The following is an 18,660-nucleotide window of genomic DNA, read 5'->3' as shown; positions in this document are numbered from 1 at the left end:
TTAGAACATCCTCCTCAGTTAACCAAGTTTCACTGATACCAGCGACCTTTGGAGAGATTGAGTCAATCAATGTCACAAACTCATTCCCTTTATTTTTGATGCGTCTAGCATTTGTATACAGAAAAACTAATGTATTGCCAGCCTTCTTATAGCCATTATTATTCCCCTCATACTCCACCTGGCTCTAATATAGTGTACACTGTCCTCATTTTTCAAGCCACTATCCCCACACAGGGCTGCCACTCACATTTTTCGAAATTCCCCAGATTAGGAAAAAATTCCCCAGGTAGTAATAACTAGGGCTCAGATTTTTAGGTCGTAAAAAAGTGCAAAATATGCGTCCAAGTATCTACACTAAAAACATTTAAAACATCCGAAATATGCTCTTAAATATGCAAAAAACTCAAACTATGCACTTAAATATTCCTTTATTAATTTATAATTCTGCATGGTTTAATTAAAACATTACACATAAATTAAAAACATAATATAAAATACAAAAAATTGACATTTAAATAGTTACCTACTAACTGACCAGAAAAATATATTCTATATAAAAAAAAAATATATTAAAATATAAAAATATATATAAATTAAAATACTTTCATTTAAAAAAAAATTATAAGTTTATATTATACGAAGAATACATGCTTAACTTACTTTAATTGACATTTCCTCCCTCTTCTTCGCTAATATCTTCTGGTAATTGATCACATTCCCTTTGCTGCTTTGCGGTATGAAGTCGATTTTTATATCTATCATGAACTGTGTGACTTTCCAACTCCTTGATTAATGTTTTCGGTGGCTCCCAAGAAGTACACATTGCATTTTGTCTCGCTTAGCACTGATTTGCTAGGTTCTGTCTCTCACAGTTTCTGTTTTTAATGAATTAGCTAATTTTGTTTTTATACAATTCACTTGTGAGAAAATTCGCTCCATGCATGTAGATGAATGCGGCAGAATAGTAAGATTTGTCATAAAATATGACAGTAAACCATATTTATTATTATTCCTGCCATCTTTTATGTCAGTCAATGAATGCCAATATCTTTAGGAATTGGTAGATCTGATGCTATGAGACGATAACTTCTCCACTCATCATCTATTTGATTTAACCTAATATCATCAACAAGTGAGGAGAATTGAGCAACAAGAGGAATAATGGTAGATGGTGACTGGCTAGGGTCACTAGCAACTTTTGGGTCCAAGATTCGTAATTTTGCAGCAATGCTGTCTTCTTTGAAGACAAATCTTTTCTTTATTTGCGAACTACCGGAAAGTTCCACAAGAACAAGAACCTTTAAACAGTCATTTTTAAATCTCAACAAAATAGAGTTATCTTTGAAAGGGTTTTTAATTAAGTGCACCATTGCTCTACCACCAAAGTAAATATCATTGACATTTTTATAGTTGTTTTGGTTTCTTGGATCAATTTCTGATAATTTAGCTGCTCTTAAAATCTCATCTTTAATGAAGCAACTAAGTAAATTGAGATACTGTTGATACATTTAGGAATAGTTGGTGTAACCTGAAATGCTCTGATTGAAAATCTATATTAAGTGTATTTACTTTTTCAAGAATATACTGAAGGAAAAAAAGCATTGGTCTGGTTCCAAGGTCAGTAAGCGTATCATAAATTTTTTTGGCATTGTCAATTTTATCTGTCCTTGATTCATTTTGAAAGCATAGAACTAATGCATCATACTGTTCTAAAATAGTTGATACCACTTTTTCCCTCGACAGCCACCTGGTTTGAGCAAGTTTGGGAATTTTATGTGTAGCCATATCAGCAACTTCTTGAATGAGTACCAAATCTCTTTGCCGCTTGGCACTGCGGGAGAAGTAGGAGGTTAAATCCTTTAGAAAAGCTTCTAAGTACGAGGGTAAAACACTGACTGCATGACTAGCGCATAGAGCAAATGAATAACAAATGCAACCCATCACAAAAACAGATGGGACGTCATCTTTCAACAGTTTCTGAAATGCACTGTTAATGTCCATCATGGAGAAACAGTTATCACTACCAAACCCAATGATATTGCTAAGGGGAATGCCATGATCCAGCAGAAGAGTTTTGACAGCACTGTAAAGACTTTTAGCACTTCCATTTTCTACACATACAATGTCTAGTAATGCATCAGCTACATCTTTCTTATCTGTATCAAAATACCGTACAACAACAGCCAAGATTTGAGTGATGGAGATATCTGTACTCTCATCTGTTATAATTGAAATTTTTGATTCTTGCATATTTCGGTAAGTTGAGACTTTTCATGGAATGATATTCCATCCTGAATAACATAAGAAAGTTTAGTTTTCTTCATTGCCAACTTTCCAGCAATTTGGCTATCCGGAAATGTGTGTTTACACATCGTTTCAAAATGATCAACATGAGAAAATGGGACGTTATGCTCAGAAAAGAAGCTAGCAATTATTAACTCACTCCTAGCTAATTGTTTATCCTCTGTTGACGCTTTCTTATTAAGAAATTGAGTAATAACAGCTGTCGACTTAGCAGACTGATAAGTACTTTTATGTTTGGCTGAATTTTTATGCTTTATTAGCGCAGATTTGTTTGCATTTTTAAATGTAATATTACAACACTTACAGTAACTGGTATCTTTGCTGTTCACGTTTTGCTGTAGCCAATCTTTTAATTCAGGATATTTTAACCAATCTTCTTTAAATGCTTGAGAATACCACTTCTGTTTTTTCTTTGATGGCTCCATATGGGTGGATTGAAAGTACCATAAATATGAAAATAAGTAAAAATATTGATAATTTAAACAATTTGTCAAACACTGTACAAGCACAAGGATCTCTACGATAACACTGCAAGAGGTTGCACTATATGTAACGATGTAAAACATGTGTGATAAGAAAGGGAAAACGAAACCAGAACAGAGCAGAAACGGTTTCTTTATCAGATTTATCAAAAAAAAAAAAAAAAAATTGTGAATATAATAGTAAAATATGACAAAAATATTAAAATTCAAACTTTTGTTCAAATTTCCCAAGATTTTGGGAGTTTTTTTATTAAAAATCCTTAGATCCCTAGGTAGTGGCTGAATTCCCTAGATCTTGGGAAAAATCCCTAGATCCCTAGATAGTGGCTGAATTCCCTAGATCTTGGGAAAAATCCCAAGGAGTGGCAGCCCTGTCCCCCACATGAGGCCATCCCTGCAACATTCCACCTGTGCAGTTCTAGTTTCCCTGTTCCAACACACTCACTTACCCAGAAAACAACAGTCTCTCCTAATGCCTGTGCCCATCTGAATTCAAATGCAATCTATCTCTTGCATACAGCTCCCTTCTACCCTCAGATGTACTCCACATATTCCAGACCCCTTTTCTTGCGCATTTTTGCTATCATCTCATTTGTCATCACTGCTCTTCTCCTCCACTCCGGATTATCATACTGAGTCAACACACTCACTGTCTTTCCTCAGGCATAGTCTGAGTAAGGATAGTGAGTGTGTTGCACTATGTCTAACATCAGCCTCAAATCTTGGGCTACACAATTCGTGCTACCTTTCAAGTGGTGTGAATCGTGTAGCATGAGATTCATCCCAACCTTTACTGTCATCTCCTCCATGCTTCACTGCCATTGCCACATTCTATCCTTCCACCAGGCAAGCACTCCTCTGGCACTCTACTCTGCACATCCAGAATCATCGAATATCCATACATGACACTCCAGATAGATTCATTCATCGTTCTCTCACTGGCATCCCTGACTCTTACAGCTTGCAGTTTTTCCCTCCTTCCTCTCACATCTATCCTTGCTTCCAGTCTGTCATCTTTTTCCAGTTTCCTGTCCTTTGCTGTCTCTCCCATTTTCTTCCCTTCCTTTCTCCCTTGCTCTTTGATGGTATTCTCTTACACCTACTCTTGAATGATTACCGAAAGATTAGAAAATATGCAAGAGAAATGCAATCAGGAGTGCATATCAATACTTATGGTGGTAGAAAATGCCATTAAAAACATTAAAGTAGATGATATTCAACCAGAAATGCTCAAATCTGAAAGTATAGAAGTTTTACAATAAATTCAGTCAAGAAGGTGTAGTCTGAAAGTCGAATTCCAGATGATTGGAGTAAAGTCCATAGTTCCCACTGTAAAAAGGGAGACAAAACAGAATAGGAGAATTACAAAGGACTTCCTTACTGAGTGTTTCAGGGTTAAGATTTATGCAAACATGCTAAAAAAACTTGGGAAGAAGAAACATGTTTGTATTGGGTTTGTTTGTATGGGGAAGAACAAACTGGGTTCAGGCCAATTTAGAGGTGGTCAGGATTAAATTTTCAGACAGTTGGGAAATCATGGAGTGACTCTATATATGTATATATTATATATATATAGACTATGTATAACAAGGATCTGTATTATAGAACAGATAGTATATGAGTCTTCAATAGATCTATGAATTTTGTAGATCTAGAAAAGCATGTGATGAGATGTCAAGAGAGAAGCTGTTAAAATGCTACAATTTGTATGGTGTAAAAATGGGATGTCGTTTCAAGTAATGCATAGTCTGTATTTGAGTTGTAAGCCAGTAGTGTCCTTCCAAGTCCAGTTTAGTATACCCTTGTCATGGAGGAAGGCAGGGTAAGTATGTGATTGCCTTATGCATCCCGAGCTACTAGGGGGTAGCCATGAAGGTCCATAAGAGGCTTCAAAATGGCGAAATCTAAACCGGTGAAGACTACATTGGTGGAGTGGTGGACAAGTTCCTCAGAAGAACAAAACTGCAGTGAAGTCAGTGTAGAAAGGGATGAGGATTCCCTCAGAGTTATACAAGACAAAATTTGTTAGTCGCATATGTGCAGCCTGCATGGAAGGACCTGGGAACCCACCATGTATTATAACAAGAGCACAATGACAGTGCACCTATAGGAAAAGTTAGATAAAGATCAGGTTATGACCCTGTGACCTGTTTCAAACTACAGGAGGTTAGGATTACTTCCAGAAGTAAAAGCCAGAATGACGAGATTGGAGTAAACTCTTCAAGACCTCCAATGTCAGATGTTGTTACTTTGAAAATTAGGAAAACCAGACTATGCATAGCAACATGGAATGTAAGTTTATTTCAAATAGGCAAGCTACAAAATAAAACAAGAAATAGAATAAATGATCATCAACATCCTTGGAATGAGTGAGATTAGGTGGACAGGATCTGGAGTAAACTATAGTGTGGGTGAAAACATACATGAAAGTGGAACATGAATTTTAATGGACAGTTACACTTCAAAATCTTTAAATGGCTTCTGGCCTGTCTCAGGCAGATTTCTTATGATTAAGCTGAAAGCCACAGCTTTGAACTTATGCATATTACAGATATATGTTCCCCTACTTCAGACTATCCAGATAACAAAATTTATAAGTTATATGAAAAAATCCAGGATGTATTAAAACCAGTAAAAACAGATTATTTTTTGATAGTGATTTGTGACATGAATGCAATGTAAGATCTGAAAATATAATGGGAAATTTTGGGCAGAGAGAAAGAAATGACCAAGGTAAAAAAACTCATTGGCTTTTGTGACGAAAATGATTTAATAATTAATACTTGGTTCTAACATCATCTAAATTACTATACATGGAAGGGTCCTGGGGATCTGACATGGTTTAAGTTTAAGGTGCCATTTCCTCAAATTGGCTGAACAGATTTGTATTGGAGGTGGAACCCATAACTGTCATTTTGCTTGTAGTTTTTTTCCCTCCCAAGTAAAATAACCAGGGTGCATGGTACAAATGACTAAAGCTTACTATGCTAGGGAAAATGAGAGCCTAAATAAGTTTTCAAATTTCTTTAGGGATACATTTATGAATAAGGAGACTATATCAAAACTGACCACAATGTTGGGATCTTTAAGGATTATGTCTGCTAAGCAGGATTTGAAGTGCACAGAATTTTTAACATAGACTGAGTGAGGAACTGGAGTTTTAAACTGCCAGTGAGAATATGTTGAATTTTTCTCTTGGACTGTTTTGTCATATGTTGGAAACCCAGGGTTGGGTGGGGGTTGAAAAATTTTGAATGGAGTTAGGAATAAAAGCACTCATCCAAGCAGGAATAATTTGACTTATTAGATTGGAGAAAGTAATTGGATCTGGAGATGGAAGCAATAATTACACTGTGAGAAAGATTGGAAATCATGAGTATTATCACCCTGTTTGGTGCAGTTGTAGTGACAGAATGAGGCTGAGATTGGTTGGGTGAGGTGCAATTTGTAGAAAAATAAACATAGACAAGGCTATGGTCAGAGTTGTGAAAAAGTGAACTAACATTAGCAGTGTATTTCAAACACATTGCTGATGCATTTTTAATTTTTTTGTAATTTTTTGTTGTATTTTTACTATTTAAAGTTTTTTGCTTTTATTTTAAGTGCAGCAGTACTATAGTGTTTTTATGCTGTCTTTTATGATAATGGAATATTTGGAAATATATATAGTGCAGGGACATGTTGGTAAAGGAATTATGGACATAACTCCCATCAGAGAGTGCCCAGACTCCAATCCCAGCATAGCCTCGATAGTCCTCCCCCCCCCCCCCCGCAAGTTGCTATACTCTGGGAAGCTTTTGTATTACCGACTGTTTTTGTCCTGTGCATAAATGTAGTAGCCATTCTGTGAAAATTGCTTCTATAGCCTTGAACAGAGATGATGCTCCCTAGGTGAAGAAAGGGAGGAGGGGGGGAATAGAAACTGGGTACCCTACATTGAGACTAAACTTGGCAATAACCATGTTTACCTCTGATAAATCCAGCACTGGTATTTCACTGGGCAATTGAGTCACCTAGAGGTCTAGTTGCATTTTGTCACACTGGGGAAGATATGGTTTTAAGTTGGCAATATTCGACTTGCCAGGGCCATTTATGTCATTTCTACACATAAGAGGCTGCAAGGCCTATAGCAAATGTGTAGGCTAGTTTAGTTTGAAACATCACTTAGGTCATTGGAACTTTGAATCAAATAACTAATAAAAGTCCTTTTAAGTAGTTCTGTATACTATTGAAACTTTGAAGGTTTCAATAGTGCAAACATTTATTTGCTTATTTGGCTGTAATGTATGGATAATTTTATCCTTTGTTCAATAAATTAATGATAGGCTTCTCAGAAGAGCAATAGTGATTTCCTCCATTCCCACCTCATTCTGCAAGCATATAAGCTGGCCAACGAACACATGAAATCAACAGAAGATTTGCTTATCTCATGGTCTTAACTGATTCAACATTAAATATAAAAATTATCTAGCAAGCTAAGTATTGGTAATTAGCTACAAAAAAGTCAAATAACTGAGCTCTCTATCTGGTTAAGAGCAGTTCAAATAATCGAACATTTTCAATGTGAATTCCACCCCAGAATATTGTAAACCTCTAGTAAATTAGCACCATAGGTAAGCTAAGGGGGGGGGGGGGTCTAGATAATCCAAAAACACTGCTCTACATTAAACATAATTGTTTCAAGTCTCCAGTAAACATGGTTATTGGTATGTGTCTTTAGGGGATAGACATTTTTTATTGCTCACTGCAAGCTCAATATCTCCTGCTTACTGACTGATTAAACCACAGTATATTGTCTGGAGAGTAGGGTAAAATCCACTTGGTCAACCAAGCTGGCATTCATTTTAATTGTGCATTGTACATTAATCTTTTGTATCTTTTGAAGACTGATGAAATGGTAAGTGTGCTATTTTATCACTCCTCAGAAAAGTAAATAAATCAGTGTTGTTATCTCAGTTATTTTTCCTTATCCAGGCAACTGTCATTATGGTGTTATCAAACTATTCCACCATTAAAAAAACAGCAGAAAGTGCAGTAATCTATAATTTGTCTGATCTTCAAAATGATCCTTGCATGTCATCCTACTTCTGATACAGCACCATGTAATTGTCCTTTAATTATCCAACCCTTCAAATTATCAGAATAGCAATTACCATCCTGATGTGGTCAGGTAAATACTGTATATAATTTTATGGTATATTACTGTATATCATATAATTTGTTAGTGTTGCATATTTATGTACAGTTTATTAATAAATCTTTTATTGATTACATCAATATTTCTACAATACAATTACATATTTATTGAATAATGGATATGGAAAAATTCTTTGTTAATTTTTTTTTTTTTTTTTCATTAGGAATGTTGATTATTATAATGCATTTGGCTCATTTTGTGATCCACACACCATCAGACTGAAATCAAAGAGTGGAAAAGAGGTAAGCATTTGTGAGGTTTTGAAATTTCTTAAACCTATATGAATTTATTTATTTGAAATGCAGTAGATGCCATTTATCGTGATCATTGGGACAGTCACTTTTCGATAACAATAACTGGCTGATAACATTAAGCATAGGATATAAAAAATTGCATCATTTATTTCAATTTATTGTTATGAACATTATTTAATTTATTATTATAAACAACTTTTTAATAAGCAACAACATAAAATTTATTTTAAAAACTAATCTAGTGTTATCTGTCATGTCTTTGAATATAGTAGTTCATGAATAAATTGCTCATACTCATAATGCCTTTCGAAGTTTGTTGCTCTAGTTGCACACTGCGATGAAGTATTTGTAGAGCTTCTTGCATTGATTGGAGGAGCTTCTAAAATTTGTTCTTCTATACTTGTATTAGATTCACTTTTTTCTTCTATTAGTTTAAAGTTCTCATCGGAAGTAGCTTGACATATTCCTGACATTGTAGCCACCAATTCGAGGTGTTATCAATATCCAACCAATTTTCAAATTCTTCTTTTGACATACCGTCTGGATTTTATCAAAAGTTTCATTTGTAAGATATTCAAATTCTTTGGAATATCATTTCAGTAAGAAGGAGTTTCAGAGTTTGTCTTAAAATGCATGAACTTCCCTGCAATAATAAGCTTTAAAAGTTTGTATGATGTCTTAGTCCCATGGTTGAATTAACGATGTAGTGTTTGAAGGCAAGAAAATTACTTTGATGTTCTTTAATGATAAATTGTTTGTGTGCAGTGCAGTTGTCTACTAACAAGACAATTTTTCTCTTTAATTTAAGATCCCACTTAACTAACCAATTGTTGAAAATGTCATTAGTCATCCAAGCATTTGCACTAGAACAGTAGTCAGCAGGCAAACTTTTGATACCTTTAAAACACCAGGGTTTTTACTTTTTCCAGTCACTAGGAGCTTTCGTTTCTCACCTTTCATGTTAGCACAACAAAGAACTGTTACTCACTGTTTTGAAGATTTAAATCCTTTAGTAATTTAATTTTTAAACAAAAATAGTATGCTCAGGCACTGCACGAAAATAGAGTCCTGTTTCGTCTGCATTGTAAATATATCCTCAGGAGAATATTCAGCAATATTTTTGGCCACTCGGTCTTAAACCACGCATGAGGCTAATAAAAAATCAGCACACTTTCTTTAAACATGAATACACTTGTACACAATATTCTCTCTCTTTTTCCAGCTGTTAAACCATCCATTGAAATTTTCTTTGCCCATTATTTTTGCAAGTTCTTCTGCTTTTTGACACATCAAAGGCCCATTAATCGAAGCATCTTTTTCACAAACATTACTAAACCAAATTTTTAATGCTGATCAAGGGTGGCACTGCGGAACTGCAACGCCCCCAATTTTTCTCGATATATAAATATATTTATTAATTTTATTTATATTTGCTTGTAATATTTAATTTTATCATCAACAATCCTATACAATTCTCTTATTTTGTATAAAAAATAATAAAAATCCATCTTATAGCACTTAGGAGGACGAAGGATGCTAGCAGCACTGTGTTTACCACAGTGTCATATTACTACGCACGCAAACATATGCACATGATGGCGAGATGCGAGCTATTAGCATAATGCGGCACTGTCCATCGCGCAGTTCCACTGTTGTTTATATGTTTACTCCAGTAGTGGAGTGTTTGTAGTACTTATCGTGTTTACTCCGTCTCTTTAAATATTTGGACATTACAATTAAAGACATAAAATTTATTATAGTTTTTATTTTAGAACATTATTGGGGTTATTGACAATTGTGACATCAGAAATGCATCATCATCATCATCAAATTCCTGCCATGTACCCTCAAGGGGTGTACAGGATATGATAGTACTACATGAAAAAATTTACATCATTACTAACTTCCCATCTACAATTTTCCTCCAAATCAGTCTGTTATTTGTCAAGACTCCAACATTATCAGATCTTATATTTCTATCGTCTAAGGCACTTTGTACTGTATCAATCCACCTATATCTTGGTCTTCCTCTGGGTCGTTTTGCTGCCAACCTGACAGAGAACACTTGTTTTGCTAATCTTTCTTCGCCCATTCTGTTTAAGTGACCATACCACCTGAGATTAGCTCTGCTAATGCATTCCTGGATGCTGACAATGTCAAGTTCTTTCCTAATATTCTCGTTTTTAATATGATATTGCCATTGATGCCATCTGTTCACGCCTCTAATCTTTCTCAGGACTCTCATATCTGCGGTCTCTAGTCTTTGGTCAAGTGTTTTACTTCTGACCCAGCTCTCAGATCCATAAGTTAAAACTGGTTTGAACACTGTCTTGTATACAGCTAATTTAGTGTTCCGACTAATTTCTCTCTTATTCCATATGAATTTATTCAATTGACTTCCTACCCTACCAGCTTTATTGATTCTGTTGTCTATTTCCATATTTAATTTACCATCTTCACTAAAAAACGTGCCTAAGTATATGCAATGTTTTACCTGTTCCACAGGTTCTCCATTCACAATGCAGTTGACATTTTAAACAATTCTGCCTATTTTCATTATCTTTGTCTTTTTTATTGCTGACCTTCTTACCATATCTATTACATCAGTTATTCAATTTAGATCAGAGAATCTTGCAGACTTGTAACGGATTTATTTAGAAGTATAACATCATCCGCATAAAGCAAAGAGCTGACATTAACATCTCCAATTTTGATATCATGTTTAATACCACTTTCCTTCATAATGTGATTCATATAGATAATGAATAACAGAGGGGATACATCCTTGTCTGACACCAGATTTAACATTAAACCATCTCTCTGTACTTCCTTCAATTCTAACTGCTGACTTACAACTCAAATAAAGACTAAGTATTGCTTGATATAATGCCCAATTGACACCATATAATTGTAGCATATTGAATAGCTTCTCTCTTGGCACCTTGTCATATGCCTTTTTCAAATCGACAAAACTTAAATACAGATCTTTGTTATATTCCCATGCTTTCTCGACTATTTGTCGTAAAGTGAAGAACTGATCCTGACAGCCTCTATTTGGCCTGAATACAGCTTGTTCTTCACCCAGCTTTTCTTCCACAATTCTTCTCAATCGTTTCTCAAGTATACTTGCATAGATCTTACCAGGAACACTCAGTAGGGAAATACCTCTGTAATTCTCACATTCAGTGTTATTTCCCTTTTTATATATGGGTACTATGACAGCTCTACTGCAATCATCAGGAATTCGTCCCTCTGTACAGGCTTTCTGAACTATGCAGTGCAGCCTGTAAGACTTTTATACCACCATACTTCAGCATTTCTGGTCAAATATCATCTACTCCTGCTGCCTTTCCACATTTTAAGCCTTTGATGCTTTTTCTACTACAAGCATGGATATGTATTCCTGACTGCATGCCTGGTCAGTGTTTTTTACCACGGTGCTGTCATCACTGCTCGTTTCATTTAGCAGTTTTTCAAAGTAATTACTCCATACTTCAAGGATATATTTTTCTTCCGTTTTCATGTCACCTTTATCATCTCTAACTCCATTGACAGCACTCTTTCCTCCATTGCTAAGCTTCTTCAGCAACCTCCAGAATATTTTGCCACCTTCTTGATATTTATTTTCTATATTCTTGCCAAAGTCCTCCCATGACTTTTGTTTAGCTAGTTTTATACAGTATTTAGCATTCTTGCATTTGTCTCTGTATTCTCTAAGAGCACAAGCTGACTTATTTGCCAGGAACTTTCGATATGCTTTCTTCTTTTCCTTCACTGCCTCTTTAACTTCCTGTGTCCACCAGGGAGTTCTGATTTTTTTATCCTTGCAGACAACTTCGCCACATGCATCTCTGGCAGAATCAGTCAATGTTTTCCTCAGAGCTTGCCACTGAATCTCCAAGGTTTGATTCCTGTTCTCAAACTCTTTCATTTTTTCTTCCATAATCTTTGTGTATTTTAGTCTACAGTTCACATCTGAGAGCTGCTCAACTTTTATTCGCTTTAAAACTTTCTTACATGTTATTCTTTTCAATATGAAATTCAATTTTATCTTGCTCAAGACTAAATAGGGATCGCTTCCAATTTCAAATCCTCTGTACACTCTGGTGTCCTGCACCAGGGAGAAAACATCACTATCAACAATAACATAGTCAATGAGACTTTTCTTATTCCTTGCCTCTTCTCTCCATGTGAATTTGTGCACATTTTTATGTTGGAACATGGTGTTAGTAATAACCAGTCCATGTCCTGAGCAGAAATCCAACAGATATTTGCCATTATTATTGGCTTTGCTCTTTTCTCCAAATTTTCCTAAAATATTTTTGTATGTTTGACAATCATTTCCTACTCTGCTATTTAGATCCCCAACAAGGACCAACTTTTCTTTTTTCATTGTGTCAGTTGCTTTTTCTAAAGCCTCAAAAAATTCCTCCACTTCTACCTTAGTAGAACCTTCTGTGGGATCATAGGCACAAATAAGTCTCATTGTCCAGTTCCCCATTCTCATATTTGCCCACATTACTCTACTTGAGACTGACTGCCATTCAAGAAGATTAACTTCGTATTTTCTGTTGAATACTATGGCTACTCCTTCTTTTCCTTGATTGTCATTGCCTGAATATAACATTTTGTATTTATTGCTCAGAAAGTTCTCACCAGTTTTTGTCTTTTTTGTTTCAGTCACCCCTATTATGTCAATCTAGTACTTATCTAATTCCTCATCTAGCTCCATTTCTTTGCCATTCAGGCTTCTTATGTTGATAGTGCCGATTTTTAACTCTGGTGATGTTGAGTTGGGGTTTGTTTTCAGATTTGTTCCAGTAGCTGACTTTTCGCTGTTCGCCCTGGTTCCCTGGCAGAAACAACAGGGGCCTTGTTTAACCGGGCGACGTCCCTGCCAGCACGAAATTTTGTCATGTTGTGCCATCATTTTTTATTTTGGTTTAACGAATAAGAATACAATTTGGTCGGCTAAATCCTAAATTGCCAGCCCATCCTCGTTCATTCATTATCCAGATAGATACCCAACAGGGTGCACCACGAGAAGGTGAGGATTGGACATTAGGTCAGAAGCCCTGGTCGGTTCTCCGCATTCCTTTAAAGGCTATGTGGAGGTCTCCTCTCAGTTATACAGCTTTGATCCTTAAGTACGAGAAATGCAACCTCAAGAAATAAGTTCTGTATATGTGTTGATATGAATGAAAGATATTTTTTCACTAAACATTTACTAGCTGTTAAATTAATTAACAAGGATAAATTAGCTAATTTTAAGAATAAATTGCCTACAGAAGAAATAAAATTGACCACTGAAACATATCCCATGATCAACAAAGAAAAACTTGAAACTGAACTTCGAGTATTCTACAGTAGACCCAACATGCATGATTATTGTAAATTAATTGACTTGTTAAAATTTATAACAGAAAATAATTTCGATTGTGTTCTTAGTGAAATTACTGTATTGATAAAAATTCTCTTGACAATTCATAAGACTACATCATAGCCTGAACGCTGTTTTTCAACACTAAAGAGAATAAAAACATTTCTGAGGAGCATTGTGATTCAGGATAGGTTAAATGCACTTGCAATGATTTCAATAGAGAAAAAATTCTTTGACGGTCACACAAACATCAAGGAAAAAGTTATTGACCTTTTCGCTTGAAACAAAACAAGAAGAATAGATTTTATGTTTATGTAATTTTGAATTATACCAAACTGTATAATTTTATCAATAATAAACAAAATTTTTTAATGTTTAATTTTTAAAAAAAATTTTACCATAATTTTGATATTTTATCCAAACATGTATACACTGTACTTACTGTGTGTATGTATATTTTGAAAGTTGCAGCACCCACACGATTTCAAGCCACGAGCTGCCACTGATGCTGATTCAACTTTAATATCCTTACTAGATCGAGATCTCTTCTGATCTTTCTTCTCATTAGTGAGAGCTGAAGTTTCAATGTTTGATTTGTTTTTTAAGATCTTACAGAAGAGTGGTTGTGAAATTTTTAAATATACAGCCACACTACGCTGACTGATTTTGGGCAACTTATCATAGCACTCCAAAAAAATTCTTTGCTTTTCTTGAAAAGATAAATCTTTACATTTTTTACTTGCTTCTGGCATGTCATAATGCTAAGGACGGTTTTAACAAGCACTTAAAGTCAAATTCACTTACTGAAAGAGAGCATGCAAATAAACTCGAAAAATCACAATTAGACTGTATTTATAGTCTAATTGTGATTAGACTGTATAAATACCCCACCTGGAAGATTTATAAAAAAATTTGCCTGGAAGATTTAAGATTTATGGAAGATTAAGATTACCAACCTGCATTTTCCTGGAAGATATAAGATTTACGGAAGAATAAGATTAAAAAAAATCAGATTTCAACAAATGTTCTTTGTCAAATTTTTTCATGATTAACCCTTATTAGAATTCTGAGATGCAAAAGGCTGGATTTTTATCAAAATTGTTATCAAATATTGTTATCAAATATTGTTATCAAAATCCTGGATTCCAGGATTTTGATAACAATAACCAGAACTTTGATTATAGCAGATGGATTATTTTTAATTCATTTTAAATGGTGTGTTTTGGGATCGACTGATTTTGATAACAATAGCCGATTGATAATATTTCTGCGATCACAATAAGCAGATTCTACTGTATTTAAATTTTAACAATTGTTATTAAACATTTATTTCCTAGCTTATCAATGTCACATTGATTTCTCTGTTACATAGATTCATTTTTATTATGTCTAAGATGATCTTCTGTGAATAGTGAAGCTTTTGCTTGAAGTAACCCACATGTATAATTTGCAGGTGTCATTTTTTTTTTTTTTTTTTTTACGCAATTAAACTTGGAATTCTAATTAGAAATTTCAAATTATCTATCAAAATTATTTCTCCAAAAGTAGCAGTGAATTTGGAAATGCTGTATGCATAAATATAAACAACCAGAACTTTGAATGTAGCCCATACAAAAGCTAAATTTCATATAATTCGCTTTGGAGACACTGCATGCATTTTATTAGACATTTCAGTTGTAAATGATGTCTGCGCTTTGAATTTAAATTTCCAGACAATGATTCAAATGCAGTTCAGTTTTTTGCTGTTTGTTATTGTATTACATGTTCTCAGCATATACACCAGTGAATTGAGAAACATTTTTGATGTACTACATTGTTTTTTAATGCATTGAATAATGTATTTTTTATTTTAAATGTTACAAACAAAATGAAATTATGACCATGTGATGTTTTTAGTGTTTTAGACTTTTTCTAAAAAATAGTTTAATATTTAAAATATTTCATTTGCTGACCTGTTAGGTTTAATGGCCTATCAGAACTAAGTAAATTGACTTCTTAGAAACTTAATACTATAATAAGAGCAGTTAATCTTGTCTGCAAAGAGTGTGTATCTCTGATATGGATGTATCCTCTAACCCAGGCATGTCAAACACGTGGCCCGTGGGCTGCATGAGGCCCGCTGACAAGTAACATGCTGCCTGCCAAACTTTGTAACCAATATGGGTATTTAACTTTTGACAACACCGAATTAAATAAACATATTTAAAAAATTAACATTTCTTAAAAATTAACCAAAGTACTCTGCAATTTCTAAAGGAAATAATGTTCTATTTGTCATTTAAAAAAATCTTGTTACACCACTGCATAAATATCGAATTTTACTGAATTTTAATGAGCAAGTCTACATATGTATACATCCGCTGACCACAGCAATCAGAGGCTAGTCATTAGCAATTTTCAAGTCGTAAGAAAGTGTATTAATAATTTTTTACTCATACTGGTTGAAGGTTTCGACATTCTTTATAATTAATAAAGAATTTATAAAAATAATGTCGAAACCTTCAACCAGTATGAGTAAAAAATTATTAATTCAAAAAGAACATCGTAGTTTTCAAGAAAAATGGGAGTTATAATATTTTTGTATACAAGGGGAAAAAAAAATTTATGCCTGATATGTAGAAACTCTATTGCAGTTGCAGAGAATATAATATTCTTTACAGCATTACATAAAAACATTATGATACAAATCATAAAGAAAACTATGAAAAATATGTTGCGAAACTTCGTGAAGATAAATTGTCAGAATTAAAGTTGACACTTCAAAATCAACAAAGTGTATTTACCAAACCTATTGAAGATAATAGAGCTATGATAAAAGCCAGTTATTTGTTATCACATTTAATTGCGAGCAAGTCGAAACCATTCACTGAAGGGGAATTTATTCGTGAATGTATTATTAAAGCAGTTGAAGTGTTGTGTCCTGATCAATTAAAGAAATTTAAAAATATAAGCTTATCTCGAAATACCATTACTAGCAGAATCGATGATGTAGCCAGGAACTTAAGGAATCAACTAAAATCAATAATTCCAACATTTCAGACCTATTCCTTTGCAATTGACAGGATATCGCTCAGCTAGCTGTTTTTATTCGTGGATGTGATATGAACTTAAAAGTATGTGAAGAACCTAGAAATTATTCCTATGCATGATACAACCGCTGGAGTTGATGTTTTGTCTTGCAACTGATGGTACTCCTGCCATGACTGGTGTTGTTAAAGGAGTTGTTACAAATTTAAAAGAAAAATGCAAAGAACAAGGTAATAATAATTTTCAACATTTTCATTGCATTATTCATCAGCAAACACTATGCTTCAAAGTTTTAAATATTGGACATGTCCTAAAAAATGTCAGTAAAATTGTAAATTATATTTGTGCACATGGGCTTAATTATCTCCAGTTTAGTAACTTTCTAGAAGATATAGAAAGTGAATGTAGCCATCTACTTTATTATACAGAAATTAGATGGCTTTCCAGTCATAAAGTTTTGAAGCGATTCGTCGAATTGCTGGATGAAATTACCATTTTTTTAGAATCAAAATATTATGAATGTGAAATATTAAAAAATGATCAATGGATAAAGGACCTGGCAAACATCAAGTAGTTGCCATGTTATTTGACAATATTAACATTTCCAAACAGAAATTATTACTTTGGCAAAAACAAATTCAAAAAGAAATTTATCCCATTTTGAATGTTGTCAATCATTATTACAATTACATTATTATTACATTGGCCCTTGGAGGTAATGCCTGTTCTAACCAGTTTGTCTATCAACCCAGAGTTTCCAGTTCAAAAAAACCATACCAACTCCATACAAGACTAGGTACCATATTTTTAGTTGAAAAGCTCTCATAAAGGTGCTCAACATCCTACACCAGATTTGAACTATATCTTTCCTACTAAACATCATCAATGACTGAACCCTAAAATATTTATCAAATATTAAAAAATGAACAGAAAATGATATTAGACTTAAAATTTTAATTAGCATCCAATGTAACAATTATTACCAGCTAGTCACATAAAATATGTCCAGAAAACACGAATCAAAAACAGTGTCCAATATTAGAATGCCTGCATTCGTAAACTGCTTCCAAGAGAACTTTCAGCATTGGCTTGTGGTAACCCCCATGTCATATTTTGTTCAGTTATAGAGCATTTCACATGATACTCTTCAATAGCCATTGCTAACTGCAAGTATCCAGAGGGAAAAAATTTCAAATGCATGAATTTCTATCATTGATGTACCTTGGACTCAAGCTGGGCACATGACAGTCACTTAACATAAAGCTGCAAACAGTAGAAGGCAATTGTTGCTTTTTTTTTATTTATTTATTTATTTATATATTTTTTTTTTTACTTTGGAGTTTAATGCTGTACAATTATATTTGATTTTTTTCTTTTTTTTTTTTTTTTTTTTTTTTTTAAAGTAATCACATGAAGTCAGGTAAACTTATCACAATAAAAAAATATATGCATTCAAAATTAAGTGGATATTGAATACCATATTATTTCTTAGCTGAATAAGAAACTCAAAGATAGGAAATCTAATCTAAGAGTTTCATGCCGAATATAGGAAACTATATAAAGTTCGGCAAGTCCAAGCGTAAGCCAACACCTGGTAGTGTAATGCTAGGGCGACTCTTAGTAAAGGTGGAGCAAGCTCCGATCACTCTTCTTACTATTTACCCATAATGTAAAACACAGCTCCTAGGAGATGTATTACTGTTTTACATTATGAGAGAAGGTCACACCCAGACCGATTTTGACCTTTTTTGAGGCCTCATCAGTGAGTAGGTAGACCTAGGTGTAATACTAAGGTTTCAATAGTCAGAGCTTATTTCTTCAGTGATCGGACTTGCTCCACCTTTACTACGAGCCACCCTAGCATTGCACTACCAGGTGTTGGCTTATGCTTGGACTCACTGAACTTTATATAGTTTTCTATATTCGGCATGAAACTCTTAGATTAGATTTCCTATCTTTGAGTTTCTTATTCGGCTTAGAAATAATGTGGTATTCAATATCCACTTAATTTTGAAT

At 34.1% G+C, this 18,660-nt stretch overlaps 1 protein-coding gene across 1 annotated transcript in view; it reads left to right on the top strand.

Moving 5' to 3' along the window:
• Nucleotides 1-18,660, top strand: part of LOC150107148 (thioredoxin reductase 2, mitochondrial-like) — a 187,839-nt gene that overhangs the window by 29,675 nt on the left and 139,504 nt on the right. The window contains exon 5 of the mRNA XM_090391030.1: nt 8,147-8,225. Within this exon, the coding sequence (XP_090247156.1) occupies nt 8,147-8,225 (79 nt within the window). The remainder of the gene's footprint in view (nt 1-8,146; nt 8,226-18,660) is intronic.

The sequence above is a fragment of the Typopeltis vanoorti genome, chromosome 4, assembly GCF_054136105.1.
Source record: "Typopeltis vanoorti isolate ZY-2024b chromosome 4, IOZ_Tvanoo_1.0, whole genome shotgun sequence".
NCBI lineage: Eukaryota > Metazoa > Arthropoda > Arachnida > Uropygi > Thelyphonidae > Typopeltis > Typopeltis vanoorti.
Note: the sequence above shows the minus strand (reverse complement) of the source record. Positions and strands in the feature narration are given on the sequence as shown.